The 20058-nt window shown below is 37.6% G+C and overlaps 1 protein-coding gene across 2 annotated transcripts in view; it reads right to left on the reverse strand.

The window, feature by feature from the left end:
- The window catches only part of LOC145977789 (mitochondrial-processing peptidase subunit alpha), a 66895-nt gene that overhangs the window by 35864 nt on the left and 10973 nt on the right, over window positions 1-20058 (reverse strand). For both annotated transcript variants that reach the window (XM_083110072.1, XM_083110074.1), the window contains exons 3-7: window positions 17598-17677; window positions 12020-12102; window positions 10561-10663; window positions 4909-5001; window positions 3696-3868 (exon numbers count right to left, since the gene is read on the reverse strand). In XM_083110072.1, the coding sequence (XP_082966198.1) occupies window positions 3696-3868; window positions 4909-5001; window positions 10561-10663; window positions 12020-12102; window positions 17598-17677 (532 nt within the window). The remainder of the gene's footprint in view (window positions 1-3695; window positions 3869-4908; window positions 5002-10560; window positions 10664-12019; window positions 12103-17597; window positions 17678-20058) is intronic.

A 20058-nucleotide genomic window follows, 5' to 3' on the forward strand; every position in this document is an offset into this window, starting at 1 on the left:
TTGGCCTATCAGATCACCAGATCTTACTTCACCAGATTTCTTTTTGTGGGGCTACCTAAAAGATAAAGTGTATCGAGAACTGCCAACTATTCGTGAAAATATGATAGAGCGAATCCAAAACGCTTGTGCCATAATTGAACCAGAGGTACTTTTGAGTTGTGTACATTCATTCGAAGCGTGGATCAATAAGTGTATTGAAGTCAGGCGCGGTTGGCTGTATAGCGCAAATGTGCAGTGAACCCCCAGTAATATACAAAATCAACAATAACTGAGAAGTTCATAAGCGTAGAGTGGCAAATTCTCTTAGTGAGAAGGAGAAACCGCGGGCCAGAGCCACTCAGCTCCCCTCTAGTTCCGTTTCGTGCAAAGTCTCCGCTGAACCTCCGCAAGACAACCCTACCATGCTAAAGCATTGGACGGCTAGCAGAAGCTCGACGCGTACATATGGCGAAAATACATGCAGTCTGAGACTGGAGGAAGGCCGTCTCGTCAAAACGGACATGCGCAGTTCGTAGGATCACCAGCGAGCTGGAGTGGATCACGCTCTTCTCTCTTCCAGTGTTGCACTATGTGTTTCAATTTGAATTCATTTGGCATTCTCTTTGTATTTTTATATTTTACAAGACTTATTAGATTAATGAAGAGAGTGTAATACAAATGTAGAGGTAACACCAAACGAAAGCTAGAAGTGAAGATGATGGGACAAATAAGATAAATATGATAGAAAACAACTTGCCTACACATTCAGAGTTTTCATCTTTAAGATGGAAACACTTCAGGTGGAAGGAGCCGAAAAGTCAAAAATAGCGCGAGGGCGAGGGGTTGCTTATCGGACAAGACTTAAACAACCTTTTGGTCTTCTTACGTCAGACTAAATGCTTTCGTTGACATGTTAGGCTTTTTAGGTTTAGTTGTCTTAGAATATATACACTCAATTTTCGGGGCTTACCGTGCTTCACCAAAAATGTAATATTTGCTATTTATTCAAGCCTAACCTAACAATGAAGGCATTTCGCACTTACGTCAGAAGACGACCAAAAAGTTGTTTGGGTTTCGTGCGATCAGTTATACTCTAGCACGAGAGGGTGTTCGAAGAGACGCACGCATTTAACTTTGTTACGTGTCATTGTCTCCATACTTGTTAGTTTGTTTTGAAGTGCATGGCTGGTGATTGAAATATATATGCCATAGTGATACGTTGAGTGAAGTGAGGTGGATTGTGTATTGGAAGGAGTGTAGTTGTTGCTGTGCGAGAAGTTAACATATTGCATAGAATAGAATCTAATCGCTTTGATTTAGCGATATACTTTCGAATAGTTATATAATTGATTGATTGATTGATTTAGTTTATTTTACTTCGCGTTTTGTGCATCTTGGCACAAATTTGCGAAGATGGGGATGAGTGATGAAATGATGAAATTGATGAATGGACATTCACAAACAACCAAGCCCGACCGGGATTCGAACCCGGGACCCTTGGCGTCGCAAATAGTTATATAAGAATTATCTTGTAATCAAGGGGTCTTGGGTTCGATTACTGATACATACTCATTTTAGCAGGCAGAGATTTGTATTTTTTAACTGTAGGTTCAGGATCCAGTTCCAATAATATAGTCTATTTGACAGTAGTGGGACCAGAAAAGAGTTGGCAAGAGTGGAAGAGGCAAAATTGAGGCGAGAATATTTTCTGAATTCTGAGATACCCCTAAATACAATACCATACGAAAATCTTAAATTAAAATGATCGCCCCCTACACACACACTCCTTGGTGCTGTCACTGTTATCTGAACATAAAGCAAATTAACTTTGTCAGTAATCTACCGGCCAAAATTTGATAATTTTCCCAGTACTATCTCTACGAACAAAAGCGTGTAGTGTCTCAAAAGGTTTAGATAAGTCAACTTTGCATAATTTTGGTGAACCCCCAGGAAAATTATGCACGAGCCGCGCCTGATTGAAGTTGAAGTTCACCATTTTGAACACAATATAATTGAGAAGTGAATGTAGTTTACTAGGCATCGAGATATCTAGAGCTTAGAATTGTCGAGTAATTTTGTATTTTCAAAATAAATGTTTTTGTTTTACAACAATTTCAAGTCCTGGAACAAAAATGTTTTATTTTCCTAATTTAAAAGAATTGTGAAATGAAATACATTGGTTTTAAAGTGTAAACATTCAAGAAATGAAAATTTGTCGATTATAGCGCCATCTATCACGAATCGAAAAAAATGTTTCAGACAAAACTTATGTATTTTTTTCCGTAAAATCCAAATCTGTAAAAAAAAATAGGGGTTTCTATTTGAAATTTCAAAGTTGCCCCCCGCCCCACCTACAAGAGGGGAAGGGGGTGTTATTTTGTCGCACCACTAAACTTCCCCCTCCAAACTATCAACTTTTTATTTGGAACATTTTTTTGTAGGATGATTTTTTTTCCAAGATATTCAAATGATTCAGGTTAAAAAAATCACCCAGTATATATGACTTTGAAAGGGAGGAGTTTGGATGCTGTTTTATTATTGGCTCTCTCTAGATCCTGGTGTTCTCATTGGCTGGTGTCATGTTTTACGGAGAAGTTGGTTCCAGGCATGACTGAGCTGGAGTCCCACGTCCCTATTGAGATTGGTGCTTCCCCGGGAAATGGCTATGGCTTCCCTTACCCGTTGGTCCCAGTAACCAACATATTTGGCTATTATTTTGGTGTCCACGAATAAAATTCTGTGTCCCTTGGTGATGCTGTGTTTCACAAGTCCTGACTTTTCTGGTTGGAATAATTTGATATTGCGCTGATGTTCAATGAGTCTCCATTTTTACATTCCCTGAAAATGAGAGCAATGTATGCGCTCGAAACGTTGGAAGCTAATGCTGATTTAACCTGGTTTGTAACCTAAGAACATCTGTTCAAATCATTGTCATATTTACGTTGGGGGCCAGATCTGGAGAATAAGGTGGACCTTGAAAGCTTTTGAAGCCACAGGATTTGATAGCCGCTGTGATATCACCTGTTGTATTTTTGAGCATCTCTCAACATTTGAGGCACCCAACTACAACTTACTTTTGTTTAATCCCAAGTGGACAGTTCAAATGGTACGAATGCTACCTTCTGATATCAATTAGTTGGTGCACACTATCAAATAGTTTCCTGGGTAATGGCTATTGATGATATTCCGATACATTGTTCATCTTTACATAACTCACTACCCCAGCTGAATTTCCTATGCCACTTCTTTATTGTGGAATATGAAGTTGGTTTATCCCCCCCCACCCCCGTCTGCCCCATATCATTGAAGACATCTTGAGGTGATAGACCTTTCAACCGTTGATACTTGATCAAAGCTCGCAACTCTGAAGGCTGGCTCCATTTTTCAATATAGCCTCACCTTCTGTTATGTTTACACTTGTAACACAAAAAGTTTATTAGATACATGCTTGAAACTTACAACACATACAATGAAAGCATACATGAGATACTACCTAACTTGGTTCATCAAACACAACCGGAAGTGGGTTAGGTCAGAAACTTCTTGTACGTACGTCCCTTGTACTTGCACTAATATGTGAGTATAAGCAAGGGTTTAGTCCTAACCCACTATGATTATGCTCTTTACGATAAAATGACACACTTTCTGATTAATACAGTATGGACAGTTACATTTATTGTGTAAAGTATGATATTTTATCGATTATTTTAACTTACCTTTGTACACTATCCACTAATGCTTTGTGGTCAACACCAACACCAGCAATTACCATGCGAGAAGGTGTGTAATGATGTTTTAAATATGTAAACAAGATGGAGCGGTCAATTTTCTGAATATTTCCTTGTGGACATATTTTTGGTAAACCCAGGGTATTGTCTTGATATGCAGCCTAGAATATCAATACATATTAGGTTTGAAATGGAACATAGAAAAATGCATTACATGTAAGTACACAAATATAAGAAAATTATTTCTAAAGTCGAAACTCCAAGTTTGTTTTAAATCCAATTTATGTATGGGCCAACAAGTCACAACTACAGTGTTCACCAAGCTATAATGACCTTCACTTCCCCAAGCCGAGAGAAAACCACAACGATAAATCTAGGTGTGTAGTACACACACACACAAAGGAGGGCTAGTTCGGAGTTGCCAAGCATCTTGCCACTCCCACCCCTAAAATAGGACAGGGAGAGGATGGCACTAGTGGACTCATTCCTTAATCCCCTGAGCATTTTTCGAGAGATGAGAAAGATTCGGTTCAGTCCCTTTCTTTTTTAATGTTCCTGACTTCATCCTTCCCTCATATAAATGCCACTGGGCGATGACCATACCCAGAGGGTGGTTGACTGCGGACACCCAAGAAGAGGGAGATGTGGCAATGTTTTCAACTGTCAAAGGTGACATGCGTTGTGGTTTGGGCAAGATGGGCAGGAAGAGGGGTGAGGTAAGGACGCAACACCATGGTGAACTCTGTAGACCTACAGTTTAAAGTGGAATCCAAACTCACCAGGAATTAGACGTCGTTCACAGCTTAACTGATTTATGTGGACAGACTTTTCGTTACGTGTTATTCCTCTAAAAGAATGCTTCTTGTAATTATAGAAATAAAAGTAATGGGAGAGTGATACATGTATAGGGTTGTTCTTGTTGAATGTCGAAAAATGAGGTACACTTTTCTTATTATCACATAAATTTGTGCTGGGTCTTGTTATTAAAGGGATTTAAAGTTACTCAAAATTGTTAATAAAATTTGGGAGTAAAATGAATCTTTTAAATTGACCATATTTGCCATCTAAATTCATAAAGTTGAATAACTTCAACCAATTAATTTTAAAATTGTGAGGGGAAATGAGGCTTAAGGGATTATATGTCACGCCGTCTACCCTCTGAAGCAAGAAACCCATACATAAGGGAGCAAATAATACGTACCGCATGAATCATATCCATTAGTAAAGCTTCTTGTTCGGGCCTCATCAACAGTGTCTCCAACTCAAACTGGATAGTCTGCCGTGCAATATCCATCTGAAAATACCAAAGCATAAAATAGAGATTGGATAGTGAATAATAAAATACTGCAACTGTCAAAATTAAACTAGCTAACAGTCAAGTTGCCCCTGAAATGAAAATAGGATATTCTTAATAATTCTGAGGTGCTAAAAACGAAAATGTTAATAATAAATGAAGAATGCTTCTAGTTTACCATATACGCATAGTGCATGTAGGCCTACCTAGTCTGCGTAGCATAGGTACGTATCAAATGGCAACGCTGTATTTCAAACTTCGTTCCCTGCCAACAGTGTGATAAAATCAGCCAGTAAGTATTGTCACCCTCATAAGCTATTGGCAGAGGCATGCATATTTCGTTCTGGACAAAAACAGGAAATGTGAAATGTAACACTGTAATGTTAATTTTTCATGTTTTGGAAAGGTGAGAGGTGCATTTTCCCACTGTGTTTTGTCACAAAATGATGCGGAAAGAACTGCAAAATGCAAAATAAACTCTTAAAGAAGAAATTTAATTGTAGATTAGGCACACACTACATAGAAATTTTCAGCAAAATATGAAGGCTCAACCAGGACTCGAACCCGGGTCTCTGGCATACTGTGCCATTGCTCTATCCACTGAGCTACCGAACCAGCCTGGCCTCGCTGAAAATTTCTACGTAATACATCTCCTGTGTGTGACTACTAATCTACAATAACTTACATCTCTACACTAAGAGGAACCAGGCAACGTTGAAGTCTAGTGTGTTTCAGTGTTTCAAAGGAAACAGATCCTGTTGCGGTAGCACTGGCAGAGACGATTCTACGCAGGTAAAACAGCGATAGCAAAAAATCAGGCGAGGCCAGGCCGGCTCGGTAGCTCAGTGGTTAGAGCAATGGCACCATATGCCAGAGACCCGGGTTCGAGTCCTGGTCGAGCTTGCATTTTTCGCTGAAAATTTCTTCGAAGAAATTTAGTGTTTACGTATTTAGAAACGTGGCACCTTCTGAAGACTGATTTATCCTGACAGTTAAGCAAATCAAGCACAATTGATTAATGCTGCTGTAAATATTTAAGTAGCAAAAATGGACTCCTTTACACAGAAATAAACTTAATATTCTGGTAACTAAACTGCATAATTGTGCTATTAGAAGGGAAATGTTTATTTTGTGTAATAAATATAGTTTTTAAATCAAATTTAGAGTTTTACTCACATTTTAACACTGAAATACCATTTTGTATACTACTTTTGATCCTGAAATATAACCAGTTCTTGTACCAAAATCTCGATATTTTAATCACCATAAATATTTGCCTCTAGCTATTGCATCATAAAACTGAGTCATTACAAAACCGATTGTTGACATAAAATAATGCAATCCATTAGTATAGTGAGGTCTGTATTGTGAGAATGTTGTCTGTGATACTTCGATCTTGGGGTACACTACAAAGTGTCTTGTGTATAAGTGAGTTATGAGTGAGCGTTGCAATGAAAATCCAGCACTAGACATGCTTGTAACTGTGCTTTTATGGAGACTTCAAGACAATAAAAGGCTATTGCTCCGATAGTAAAAAGAAAAAAGTTTATATGTAGTATAACTAGGGACATGCATAGACCCTAGTATAACTAGGGACATGCATATTTCGTTTTTGACGAAAAAACGAAATTTGAAAAAACACATTGTAGTGTTAATTTTTCATGTTTTGAAAGGTGTGAGATGCATTTTGTGATCATGTTTTGTCACGAAATAATGCGAAATGAACTGCAAAAAGCGAAATTAACTCTTAGACACGAAATTTACCGTTTATATACCGACGCGACACCTTCCGAGATCTGAATTATCCTGAGAGTTATGCAATTCCCGGAAAATTGATTAATTGTGCTGTTAATATTGGAGAAGCAAAAATAGACTCCTTTACACAGAAATAAACTTAATACTCTGATAACTACATAAATGTGCTATTAGAAGTGAAATGTTAATTCTGTATAATAAGTGTAGTTTTTAAATCAAATTTAGGATTATATTCACAATTTTAAAACCAAAATGTCTTTTTATATACCACCTTTCATCCAATTTTTCGCCGCTATAACACCGATATTTTATTTTATTTACCGCTTTTGAACCCGAAATTGACTCAGTCTTTGTACCGAAATTTTGCTTTTTTATTTACCAAAAATATGTGCCTCTAAGTATAACACATGACCCATAAGGATGAAGATTGTTCATATTCATCAAAATAAGAGTCTCAACTTAAAACACCTGCTGACTGTTTACAATACAGCAAGTACGGCTGGCATATCTGTAGTGTGGTGAGTTGAAGGCAATGGCTATGTTAATGGATCTGCAGCTGAGATACAATAAATACTGCTGTTTTCCATGTGGGTGAGACAGCTGGGTAAGGACATTGCATAATGAGAAGATACATTGGTATGCAAGGAAATTTCTGGAGGTCGTACACAGTCCTGCTACTCCTCCTACCCATAAAACTTGGTCTGATGAAGAATCTTTGTCAAAGCAATTGACCACACTGGGCCAGTTTTCAAGTACCTGGATGACAAATTCCCTCTTCTTAGCAAAGCTAAAATCAACCTTTACCGTCTGGGTAGTTTAATTTGGAACCACACCTGTATCTCCATTCAAGACGGATGGTCGATATTTCGACCAGCAGCATAGCAATTAACGTGCCATTTTTTGAAAACTACACATCATATTTCAGTAAAAGGTAAAAAAAAAAAAGTATAGTGGTCCCCTGTGCTTAGCACCACGCCATGAAGGTGTACAGGGGGTGTAGGGGTAACGCCCCACACTTTCTTGATCCAGTCCTGAGTGAAAGTGATGTGATCAGCATCACGCCCCTGGCAGCCTTTACCTCCTCCCCTGGTTTCCCCCAGGTACCCATGTCATTCGACACTGGATGGGCACCGGGGCCGGTTCCAATGTTAGAAAAGTTCCCGGATTTGAACTGGCCGGTGATCGAACCCGGGATATTTAGCATGGTAGTCAGACGCATTACCAACTGAGGCACCGCGGACAGTTCTGTCTTCTTTTTTATCTTTAGTATACACATCAACATATGACATACTTGAATTACAAAACAATATATCCAATTTTACTATTATTAACAAGTGCCATTTCAAAAAGCCCCTTGTTTCCCTTTTGTTACATTGGGATAAATTGAAGACAAAAGTGTTACAATGGGATAAATTAAAGATAAAAGGCTATAATTGCTCAACTCCATCTTTTGGGAAAAATTGAATTCTAACATAAGAATGAGCAAGTAGCATTCAACAATTAAGGATACAGGGGGGGCAAAGGCCCAAAGTTCGAAATCTTACGCAAAATTTCTGAATGCCATAATTTCATTTTTTTTATATAAAAACATTGTGGCACGGGCATGAAATATCTTCATAGAGTGGTCTTATGTTGTGCTTCCCTCCAAATTTAGTCCATCCGTCGTCAATAGGGTCGACACTAACAGTGAAATTCTGGACGTTGTCACAAAGCTTGCAACACTGCCACTTCATATAATATTATTATTTTACTTAAGAAGTATCAGTCTGATTTCAATGAAACTTTGCATGGTTGTAGAAATGTATCACCGCTACATACTACAGTGGACTCACGATTAACCAAGTCCAAATTAATCGAGGCTCCGGGTTAACCAAGGGAGTGGTTGGAATACATCACGCTTCATAACGCACCCCCTGTTTGTTTACTAGTAAGTTGGAGTCAAGTCACCGTCCGCGTTGCACATGTTCCTTACATTGTCCGTGTATACGAATTGTTACGGTGGTGTTTAAATCTGTGTATAGGTCTATTCTAAGCAGTAATGTAGTATGAGTGGCAAACGGAAAAGGTGTGTCCAAAAAACTATGAAAGACTTTTTGAAAAAGTAATCTTCTCATATATGTTGTACTAGAAATAAATAATAATTACTATACAAGTGTTGTTTCGTCATTTACGACCTATTGGCACATTATCTCCGTATTATCAGAGTTTTTCCGTATCCGGGGTAGTCTCGGTCCCAATTAGCTCAGATAATTGCAAGTCTACTGTATGTCTTTTCATTCCATTTGGTGTATTGAGTGGGGGCATCTTTTTTTTAAATTCAATTATGTTCTTCTTCCTTTAACATTAATTATTGGGAGTTACAATGAATACATTTTACATTCACTAAAATCCCTCTCTTCAAGAAAGAAACTAAAACCAATTTCATATCTCTACGATAATTAATTCTTGAGCTTTGATTTTTTTTCTTTTTGTACTTTGTGGCAAGTTTGAAAAATGTGTGCTTGAAAAGGCTTCATATGAAGGGGAATGCAGGTGCACTAGGCTCCATCTGCTAAACATTAAAGAGAGAGTTTTTGTTGATTGGTTGATTTAGTTTACTTTACTCTGCATTTCTGCCACTTTTGGCTAATCACAAAGATGAAGAGTGATGACATGATGAAATTGATGAAGGGACACTTACAAAGAATGCCCATGCCAAGGCTGGAATTCAAACTTGGGACATCTGACACTGTAGCGTGCTGCACTGACCACTGCGAAAGAGGCCGGCGGGAGTTTTTGTTGGTTCTTAGATCCTAAACATTTTCAATGATGAGAAGTTTGACAGCATACTACTAGAAAGCTAGTAACTAATCTTCCTTGTAAATGTCAGGGCAGAAAACTAAAAAGAACTGACTGAGAACATGTTGCCTCTGTATCAGAAACTTGGATGTAAGATGACCATAAAGATACACATGACCCCTTCCCACTTAGATTCCTTACCCAATAACTCTGGCATGGTTAGTGATGAGCATGGGGAATATTTTCGCCAGGCAATCACATCATAGAGAGAAGGTACCAGAAAAAGTGGCCCACTTTCATGTTGGTAGACTAATGTTAGGTGATATAGGGATAATATTCAGCAGCTATACAAGGGCCACCGGGAGTATAAGCAAACAAAAACCAACGTATGGCATGTGGTAAATACATATTGCTGTAATATATCAGAAACTATTGCATATCCCTCATAAACTATAAACAATTTTGAATGTTCATTGTTATTTTCGCATTCAAATCTATTAAGAATTGGCTGTTTTCATTTCAGGGGCAAAAATTTATTTTAAATTTGTTGACTAGTGTCATTTACAACTTCCGGTAAACTACGGAACTTTGCAATTCAATGAGATTACTTCATGCATTTTCTTTTACATCACAGGAACACATTTGTTTACACACTGTTTAAAAAAATGAATTTTGCTCTAGTAATGTGACTTTCACAAGATATCTTTAACTAACTTTTTCACTTATTCCTAATTCTTTAATACCGTAACCTGTAGATTATGTTGACATAGTACTTTTGTCTCTAAGTGTTATTTGTGTTCATGCTGTATTTGTGAAAAGTCCTGTTGTAAGGTAGGTTGAAAATTAATTCCATACTGGAACATGTTATTTTTTTAAAAAAAATTCAATGACCTGTTGTGTAATGATGGCTCTGAGATGTAAAAGAATCAATAAATAACAAGTAAAAAATTTAATGATAATATGGCATTGCATTGAAACATAAGATATTCATTACACATTAATAATTTTAAACAGAAACAATATTACCTCATGAACAGATATTTGCGGTCGAAGAACTATCTCTCCTAAAATATGTACTACATGGTCTAAGCCTCTACTGTCAGCAGATGCAGCATATATTACGGTATCCCTGAAATAAAAAAGGGCTTCATTAAGTGAATAATGCATATTTCAATACGCGCTGCAATGAATTTTGACATTTTGAAGACAATTTTAAAAAAAAAATCTTCTTAAAGGCTCACATAATCAATATTGAATATTAAAAAATACAGTAATGCAGAAGTTGTTACTATTACAGGTGGTTTTTTTTTGTTGGTTTTTTTCTTGGTAGCAACCTTCTTCATCCTGATTCCCTACAATTTTATCTTTGTAACCAAGATTCTAGAGTGCATATTGGTACTATAAGCTTCAAGATAGGAATCATGATGAACCATCACTGCACGAATAAAAATAGTCTTATCTTATGTAATAACATTTACTGTATTATTTTTTTAAAATTTTAAACAATTATAATAATTTATTTAATGAACTGTCTAATGATTATAATTAATAGATTCCCAAACTTTCATAAATGTAGTTCCTGTAGTTGAATCATTTTTATATTAACTTCACAAAAAATAACAGTCATAACTTTAGTTGTTTGTGGGACAATCATGTACATTGATTAATTCTCTTCTATGGGCCAAGATTGAAACGAAGATCCTCAGCCAACTGCAATTCAAAATGAGAAGAAATAAATTATGCAGCTGGAACTTATTGATTCCCAAAATACCTAAACTTCAGAAATATAAGAGTAGACCAGCAAGTAGAAAGTGTATTTTGTATAAAGGTAAAGTTCCCCATTCATATAGAACCGTGCCACAAAGGCACATTTAGGGGATGGGGGGGTAGGGCCCACACATTCTCGATCTCGGCCATTTTGGAGGTGATGTGATCAGCAGCAAGTTTATTCTTAGTAAAATGTTTCTTGTTTCACTAAATTATCAGCCATAGGAAGGAAGCTATAACGATTTTTGCTAAACCTTACAAAACTCGTTTAAATGGCCTGGGACAGAGGTAAAAACTGCATAAGCGCCACGCAACTTTAAAGGTTAAGGTCAATAATTAAAATAAATTACTGGTAATAAATACCTCTTGCTGATATAGCAATCAATGGTTGACATGGGTGTATGAATGACCATGATTACCAACATAAGTGATTTTTCTTAGTTTTGTCAATTCATACACTAGCATTACTTACTTCAACATTCCATCCATTTAGTGCCATCTGGAGTGGTTAGGACATCACACTACGACCCCAGTCATCCTGGGTTCGAATCCCAGTCTGAGCATTCCTTGTGTACCGTCCCTTCATCGATTTCATCATATCATCACTCATTCCCATCTACGCGATTATCCAAACGGCAGAAAAGCAAAGTAAAATAAACCAAATCAATCATCCTTTTACAACATATATGAGGGCATAAAATATTCATATTTAGTTTACCTTGATGATTGACAATCACATATTCCTCCATGCTTTTCCAGTTCAAAGAGAATTTTATCCTTATCTGAATAATCTGTAGTTGACTGTAAAATAAGAAGTCATGTAATTAAATAGACATACACACATGAAATAAAGTATGTGTGGATTTTTTACATCTTATGAAAATTTCACTTATTTATTCATAGTTCCAGTATTCATTTAAAACATTTTTATCCTTTTTGCAATATATCTATATAAATGGGCAACAGATGAAACAAACATGAAACTATCTGTGTTGAATGTATCAAACATTGTGGGGGAAATACAGATCATAGGTAATAATGTAGCTGTGAGGGTCAGTGCCTACCTACCGACTGCCAACCTCACTGCCACAAGAGGTGGGCGATCATTCAACCAGTTATGGGGTAGCGTGTGGCCAGCACGACAAACCCTGGTCGTTGTTGGAGGTTTCCATGACTGGTTTGCACTACTCACTCGTAGTTCCCCAATTTTCTCATGCTGGTGGGTGGCAACCGGTCCCATACATGGGCCAAAATCTCAGAAGAAAAGTTGTTACGCTTCCCCCAGGAGACTTTAACCTGTATGCATGCCATAGCCAGAGCCCAAAGCTTGCATCTTAGACAGAGCTATCGAGCGGGACCATCATAGGTAAGGAATGCACTTTATATTTTTACATTTTTACTACACTATCTGATCAAAAGTATCACCTTCACAATAGTGAACTGAAGCCTATATGCCACAGGTCAGCATAAAATAAAGCAGGGCATTGGGTGGTATTCATAGATAAGCTCCAGCAGAATATAGTGACTTGGTGAATGTGAACTGGTCATAGGTTTCCACACGAGTAAAAAGTCTGTTGGGGCATTTCTTCCCTTCTGTAGCTGCCAAAATCAACTGCTAGTGAAATGACTGTTACTGTAAACGTGAAGGAGCTTTCACAACAAAATCATAACCAGGTATGCTGAATATACTGACAAGAACTGTCAAATGTTTAAGAGGGTGGTTCATGAAAACTGCCAGTCATTGGTGTAAACAATCACGTGAGAGTTCCACGCTGTTACAGTATAGCCAGTACCATAAGTGTGCATCAAGAGCTGCGGAATAGAGTTTATGGCTGTGCAGATGCCCATAAACCAACATTTCTGCCCATATTAATATCCAGTAGCAGGGCATGTGTCATGCAAAAAATGCAACTACAGTTTCAGGCATATGTCTGGATACTTCTAATCAGATAGTGCATAATAATGACAAGCATCGTCTGAAGCAGTGGACACTGGAAGCATGTAATTTGGAGTGATGTACACGATGCATGGTCAGATAGGAGGGTTTGGGAGTGGTACATGCTCGGAGAATGATATTTACTTCATGTGTAGTGTCTTCAGTGAAGTTTGGTGCAGATGGTACTACAATCTGAAGTTCTTCCTGAACTGGACTCGGCCCTCTTGTAACACTGCACGTTACACTCAATGCAGCTAAAATAAGAATCACGAAACTTCCGACCTTCTGTAAACAACCGTCTCACTTCAAGTAACGTATCACTCCGCGCCAGCTGTTCGTGAATGGTGCGGCCATCATATGCTGCTCACTCGCAACCTTTAATTTTACGTAACATGGAAAACGTATTCTTATTTTAACTGATAATCTACACATTGAAGTATAATAAGTTTTCTAGAAGTGATTAAATACGTGTTCTTGTTCAAGAATGAACATATTTTTCTATGCCAAAAGTTCAATTTATGTGACACTGGGTTAACAGATCCCCCTTCCCCCCTCCTCTCTCAGTATGACAGCGCCAAAGTTATACAAGAGAGAGAGAGAGATTCGTTTCAGTAATTCAAGCCTTTTGGTTTTATTTCCACCAAATTATTGCCCAACATTGTTGACATGTCGAGTATTGTATTCTCCTTTATGCAACAAATATACCGCCAGTTCTAGCAGAAGCTAAACAAAGATAAGGTGGGGAATAAAAAGAGATTGTTTATCTTTTTCTCGGTTTCTCGTGCACTAGAAAATAAGAAGACGATAATAAGCTCATTATTTACGCACGTCTCATGCAAGTAATGTATTTTCTTACCTTGATTCAGTACTTCCTTTTTGAACTTGAGGCATTTTCGGCGCTAGACATCATCCTGTCAGAGTATGATCTGTCAAATTTGCTTCCCAAAACGGAACTCAACGTGGCACAAGAGGCGATTTAACGTCAACTGCTAAAATTGGGGAGATCGTCATCCATCATCACTATCAACATCTTCTCCACAGTGGACAGGACGACTCTTTGATTGAAATAATACAAAAGCACCTCATGTTGTATTGCATTTATCTCAAAATCGATGTACTTGTTTATACGAGCAACAACGTGTTTTTTTTTTCGCGGGACTCACAACTTGACCGACCGTTTTCCTTTCTTTCACCACACCGAAAACACAAAGACGCAGGCACACAATTACGCTTGGACACCAACTTCACTGCTTGCTCAGGATAGCACCGACACAACGTCGCATAAACGTTAAGAACAATCTGCTTCTTGCCACTTTTCAAACGACTGTATTTCCGAAAGACTACTCTGAAAACACGGGAGACCTTCCTGCATGCATGGAAGTCGCCATGTTCGAAACTGGCGCTATTTTCTTGCTGTTCACGTGATCAATTGTAATTTATACAATAACTACGTATTATTATTATAAACAGAAACCTTTAATGAAAATATATTTTAAAATGTATAATCCAATGTAATTTACACGTTTTTCTTCCATTAGCGTACTTTCATAGAACGGACTACATGATGCGGAAGAAATCCGTTATTAGGCTGTTGCCAACCTTAATACTTCTCACTAAGTCAAGTACAGAAACTGAAGTAGTATGTCGAATGTCGGCATATGATACTGTGATTTCACATTGTTAGTGACCATCCTCCAGGGATGGGGTGGGACACAGGAGTCGATCTATAATACAGAGGTGTTCACCATCCGGATGGTGACATCCTCACACTCCGGAATACTTTTGCGGGTGAAGGAGGGCAGGCCGTAGGGTGAGGGAGGTTGATTTAAAATGAACACCTCACAACAAGAGAGAAGAAAAATGTGACAATATTTAAAAATTCACCCCTAAATATGCACTTTATTTTATACGTAGCGTACAATAAAATGTGACTGCCTCAAAATATTTCTGTATTCTACAGTCTTCTTTCCCCACTTTTATGCTACTCTAAGTTGGCGTTTTAGTTTCCCTTGGTGTCTTTGCTGCATAATTATTAATTTAGTCAATCAAATCATATCTATTAGATTACTTTCATTATCTATAATAATAAATCATAACACTTTCCAACATCAAATAAATTTAATGAAGAAACCCCGGTTTCAAAACGTAATTTATCTCATGTGTCACATTCTTCTAGCAAGGTTTTTTTAGTAAAATATGAGAGAAAATTAATCCTTTGGTACGGAACCGTCTTACTTCTGGGGGATAAGATGTACATTTTGTATTTGATTTTTTTTTTTAATTTAGCGTTGCTTTTCTTCAACTTTTGGCTAATCCTGACGATGAGAATGAGTGATTGTCAGATGAAATTGATGGACACTCACAAATAACACCCATGCCGGGATTCGAGCCAGGGAACTTCGGTGATGAGTCTGAAAGTCGGCCACCAGGCATGATATACATTGTTTTAACATATATTCAATAACGTTCAACAGGTCATCACTCAGTGATACACTGCTTATTCCGCATCTGTTGACAAATGGAATGTTTTTACACCTTGTAGGCTATGTGGATTATTTTTTTTCATAAGTTTGCAACACTGTTAGGGTACACATGCTTTTGTTTACAGAAGGTCTTAACTTCTATGATTCTCACTTTAGGTACAAGAACATTTTGCACAGTTGGGTACTTTTAATGGTGGAGGACTAGATCGGTGATAACCAGTCTACACTAGCATGATAACACTGCCTGTCTTAAAGCAGATGCTGTGTGCAAATGGCTTGTGGACAATCAGGTTCCAGAAATGGATTAGCCTTCCCAGAGTACAGATTTTAACCCTACAGAACACCTATGGGACAAACTAGAATGCCGACCCCTCTAGCCTCGCAATGTCTTACATCAGTACTGCTCTGGCTACAGCTCTTCACAAAGAATAGGCTGCCATTGCTCCAGAAATGTTCAGATGCTTTGTGGCAAGTCTCCATGGATGTATACGAGCTGTGATCAAGGCAAAAGGTGGACCCAACCCATATTAATGTCCAGTATGGGAAAAAAAGTGACTGCAGTTTAACGTACTTCTGATCAAATAGTGCATAAGAATGACAAGTCTGAAAATGATGATATATGTAACATTTCAGAGAACATATTATTATGATGGATTGAATGAATTTAAAATTGTGGGTGCATCAGCACTTAGGTTATTTTGTACCCATCACACTACATGTGGGTCCAGTCCCATACCAGAACTAAAATAAAAATGTGTCTGACTAAAATATTCTTACCCAAGTTAAAAGCTGAGGCTGTAAAGGGGCACTCAGCACACATGAGGACAAAACACAGGACAACACAAAGCATTATATTGGCCACAGGTCCAGATGCCAGAGCCTCATTAGCCTGCAAAAAGGCAGTTACCAGGACGTATTATGTGGAAACGAGGTTGACATTTCGGGGCCTTACAACCAAGTCACCCCTTACACTTACACACCCCCATATTATTACGAGATCAGCATGAAAAGAGCTAATATACATGAATTGCAATTATACCATGAACAGCAAATATATAAAAATATAGATAACAAAGCGGAACATCAGAACAGGGAAATAGGAACTTTGCAAACTTGTTTTAAATAGAGAAAAATATTTTATAATATAACTATGAAGTTTTCTTTCATGGGGACATAAAGAAGAAAAATGAATTTTTACAAGTATTTGCATATTAATCAGCTTAAGTCATGTTGATGAGACGTGCAAATGCAAAGTTTTTTTCTAAGCTCATTTTATGCTCAGATAGGCTAATCAAAACTGAGCCTACAGTTTATAGTAGGATAGTAGGTGACCTTGCGGACCAATGTCTGGGTCCTCCTTTTACTGCATCAACCCCATATTAGAATCACGTGATCACCTGCACACACACACCATTCAGCAGTGTGGGCAGAACAAAATTTTAAATTTTCCAATGTGTTAAAAACCAATATTTCGTTGTAATAAACCTATTACTTTAAAGTTATAGCTTTTTAGAATCCTGCAGGACTTTTAAAACATGCTGCATAATGTTTTGAATAATTTATATTCATAGAATTTACAAACCCTGTAATTTTTCAAAAAATCTCACAAGGAAGATAGACATGAACAACTGAACAAGTTCTAATTAATTAATTGAGTTGGTGTTTTAAGTCCACTTTATGCACAGTAAGGCTAAGCAGGACTGGACCTACAGTAAAGTGGGATCTGAACCCCTATATGTCTCCACTAGGTATCGAACCTGGGACCACTTGATTACAAGGCAATGACATTACCATTGCACCATCGGGGAGGCCCTGAACAAATTCAATAAAAATAAAAATTACATAAATGTATGTATCAACACATATTTGCTACTTACATTAAAAGCCAGTTTTTCTAGGAAGTGTGATATTCCACTAGGATATGCTACTTCATATCTGGATCCTGAATCTATCACCACTGTAAAAGACAAAATGTATGTGAACATTCCTAGATTGTAAAATATGGAAAGAACTAAGAATGTTGTTTCAAGCATTCTAAGACAGGACAACCTCGATTATATCGGGTGATTCCCTCGCTAGAGGCCCCAAACTTTTGTCTATAAAACTGCCATTAACTTAAAGTTTGTCTTGAAATTTTGTATGCACATACCTTCAACAATGTAAAACAGGATCTAACCCCTCGCAATAGGTTTGGACTCTTCCAGTGACCTTCATTTGTTTTGTTCCACGACAATGCATCTTGATAGTGCTGGCTCGAATATGTAGGGATTAGAATGTACACAATCGAAGAGCGTGTGTTCCTCGTTCGTAAATACTGGCGAACTGGTTCATTTAAAGCATGTCAAAGGGCATTTCAGACTGGATTTCGTGTGAGATGTGTACCTTCACAGTGTTGTATCCAGAAATTGGTAAGAAAGTTAGACAATGGGAAGTCTTGTCACGCAGCATTCAGGTCGTCGGAAAATGTCTGAAGAGACAAAACAGGACGTAAAGCAGTGTTGCCACATGAAGGGAAAATTCCCTTTAGCAGGGAAATTCTCACCCAATTTTTAGCCAAAAGGGAAAAGGAAATTTTGATGAAAAATACCACAATTTCAGGGAAATTTGGAGACATCTAACTCCACATTATTACAGTTCATGTTAATTATATCCACATTTTATTTATTTTTTTATTTTTTCTGTTCCTTCTTATCTCTGCTCCTTTGAATATAAGTCCACATCTATTTATATTTCTGTTACGTTTATTGTACGTCGCTTTTATGCATAATAGCATCATTGAGGATTAACGATTAAGTGGATTCCTGAGCAGGATTCGAACCTAGGGAATCTAGCCAGGGAGAGATGAACTTGACATTTGATTTTTTTTTCATAGCTACTAACATGGACCAACGGAAATACTATTACTACTACCACCACCACCACTAATAATAATAACAGCTACTTCTGACCCTACTACTATACTACTACTACTATTATTTATTATTGCTATTATAATAATAAGTATGCAACCAATTTGCTTCAGAGAAAGTAATTACATTTTCAGAAAGCTTACCATCAGTGATGACAGAAATGACATTTCGTTCCTTCTCATCACGTCAGGATTTTTTTTTTACGCTTTTTCAATTTCTAACGAAACCGCCTTTTTGCTAGTATAAGACAATTAGTTAGGACATATATACACTTGTAACTTGCAGTTAATTTCAATTTTGTTTTAAGAAACTTGGCATCCAACAATGCCTGAGTATTGCTGATACAACAATGTCTACCTATTGTTTCAAAATGCACCTGAAGAAAATACTCATTTCTTCATTGGCATTTGTTAGTTTCATTTGGGAAATGCTGCTCAATTGTTGAACTGTTTTTCTGTCTTGGATTTAACTGCTTTCAGGTGGTCTATATGTGTAGCGTGTGTAGTGTGAAGTGGTGCTGAAAAATGTCTCACCGCACGTGTAGAAATCATCCCGATAGTTTCTGTTACACATGTGGAAGTTATATGTTGCCAACACAGAGGAGAAATATTACTTCTTTCTACAAAAAGGCATACTTGGCATTTTTTCGTGTTCGTCTAGGCGATCAAGACAAAGCCTGGGCACCTCATTACATATGTAGTATGTGTTCAGTAAACATTAATCAGTGGGTGAAAGGAAAACACGCTTCACTGCAGTTTGGTTGTCCAATGGTGTGGTTGGATCCTCGAGATCACACAAGTGATTGTTACTTCTGTTTATGTAATGTGCAAGGCATAAACAAGAAGAACAAGAAATCCATGAAATATCCCAATCTTAGATTAGCCATCCGCCCACTTCCGCACAGTGATGAACAGCCAATCCCTGCACCTATGCAGCTGGAGGAAAACAGTGGTGAATCAGAAGAGACCTCTGAACACGAACATGATCCTTCATTTAAAACAAGTGGACCTTCTTCTCCTCGTCTGTTCACACAAGGTGAGTTAAACGACTTAGTTAGAGACCTGTATTTACCCAAAATTAGTGCTGAACTTCTTGGATCGCGACTCAAAGAAAAGAATTTAATTCCTCCGGAAACTACGTTTGCTTGGTACAGACATAGAGAAAATGAACTTGTACTTTCTTTTTCAAAGGTGGATAAACTGGTGTACTGCAAGTTTGATTGAAGCCCTTGGAGTCGAGTATAATGCTGCTGATTGGAGGTTATTTGTTGACAGTTCGGTGAGGAGCATGAAAGCAGTACTGCTTCATAACGGCAACTTGCTGCCCCTCAATACCTCTAGGATATTCAGTAGTTTTGAAGGAAACGTACATAAACTTGAGGTTCATGTTGGAAAAGATAAAGTACAACGAGCATAACTCGATTGTTTGC

The sequence above is a fragment of the Lepisma saccharinum genome, chromosome 23, assembly GCF_977018435.1.
Source record: "Lepisma saccharinum chromosome 23, izLepSacc3.1, whole genome shotgun sequence".
NCBI lineage: Eukaryota > Metazoa > Arthropoda > Insecta > Zygentoma > Lepismatidae > Lepisma > Lepisma saccharinum.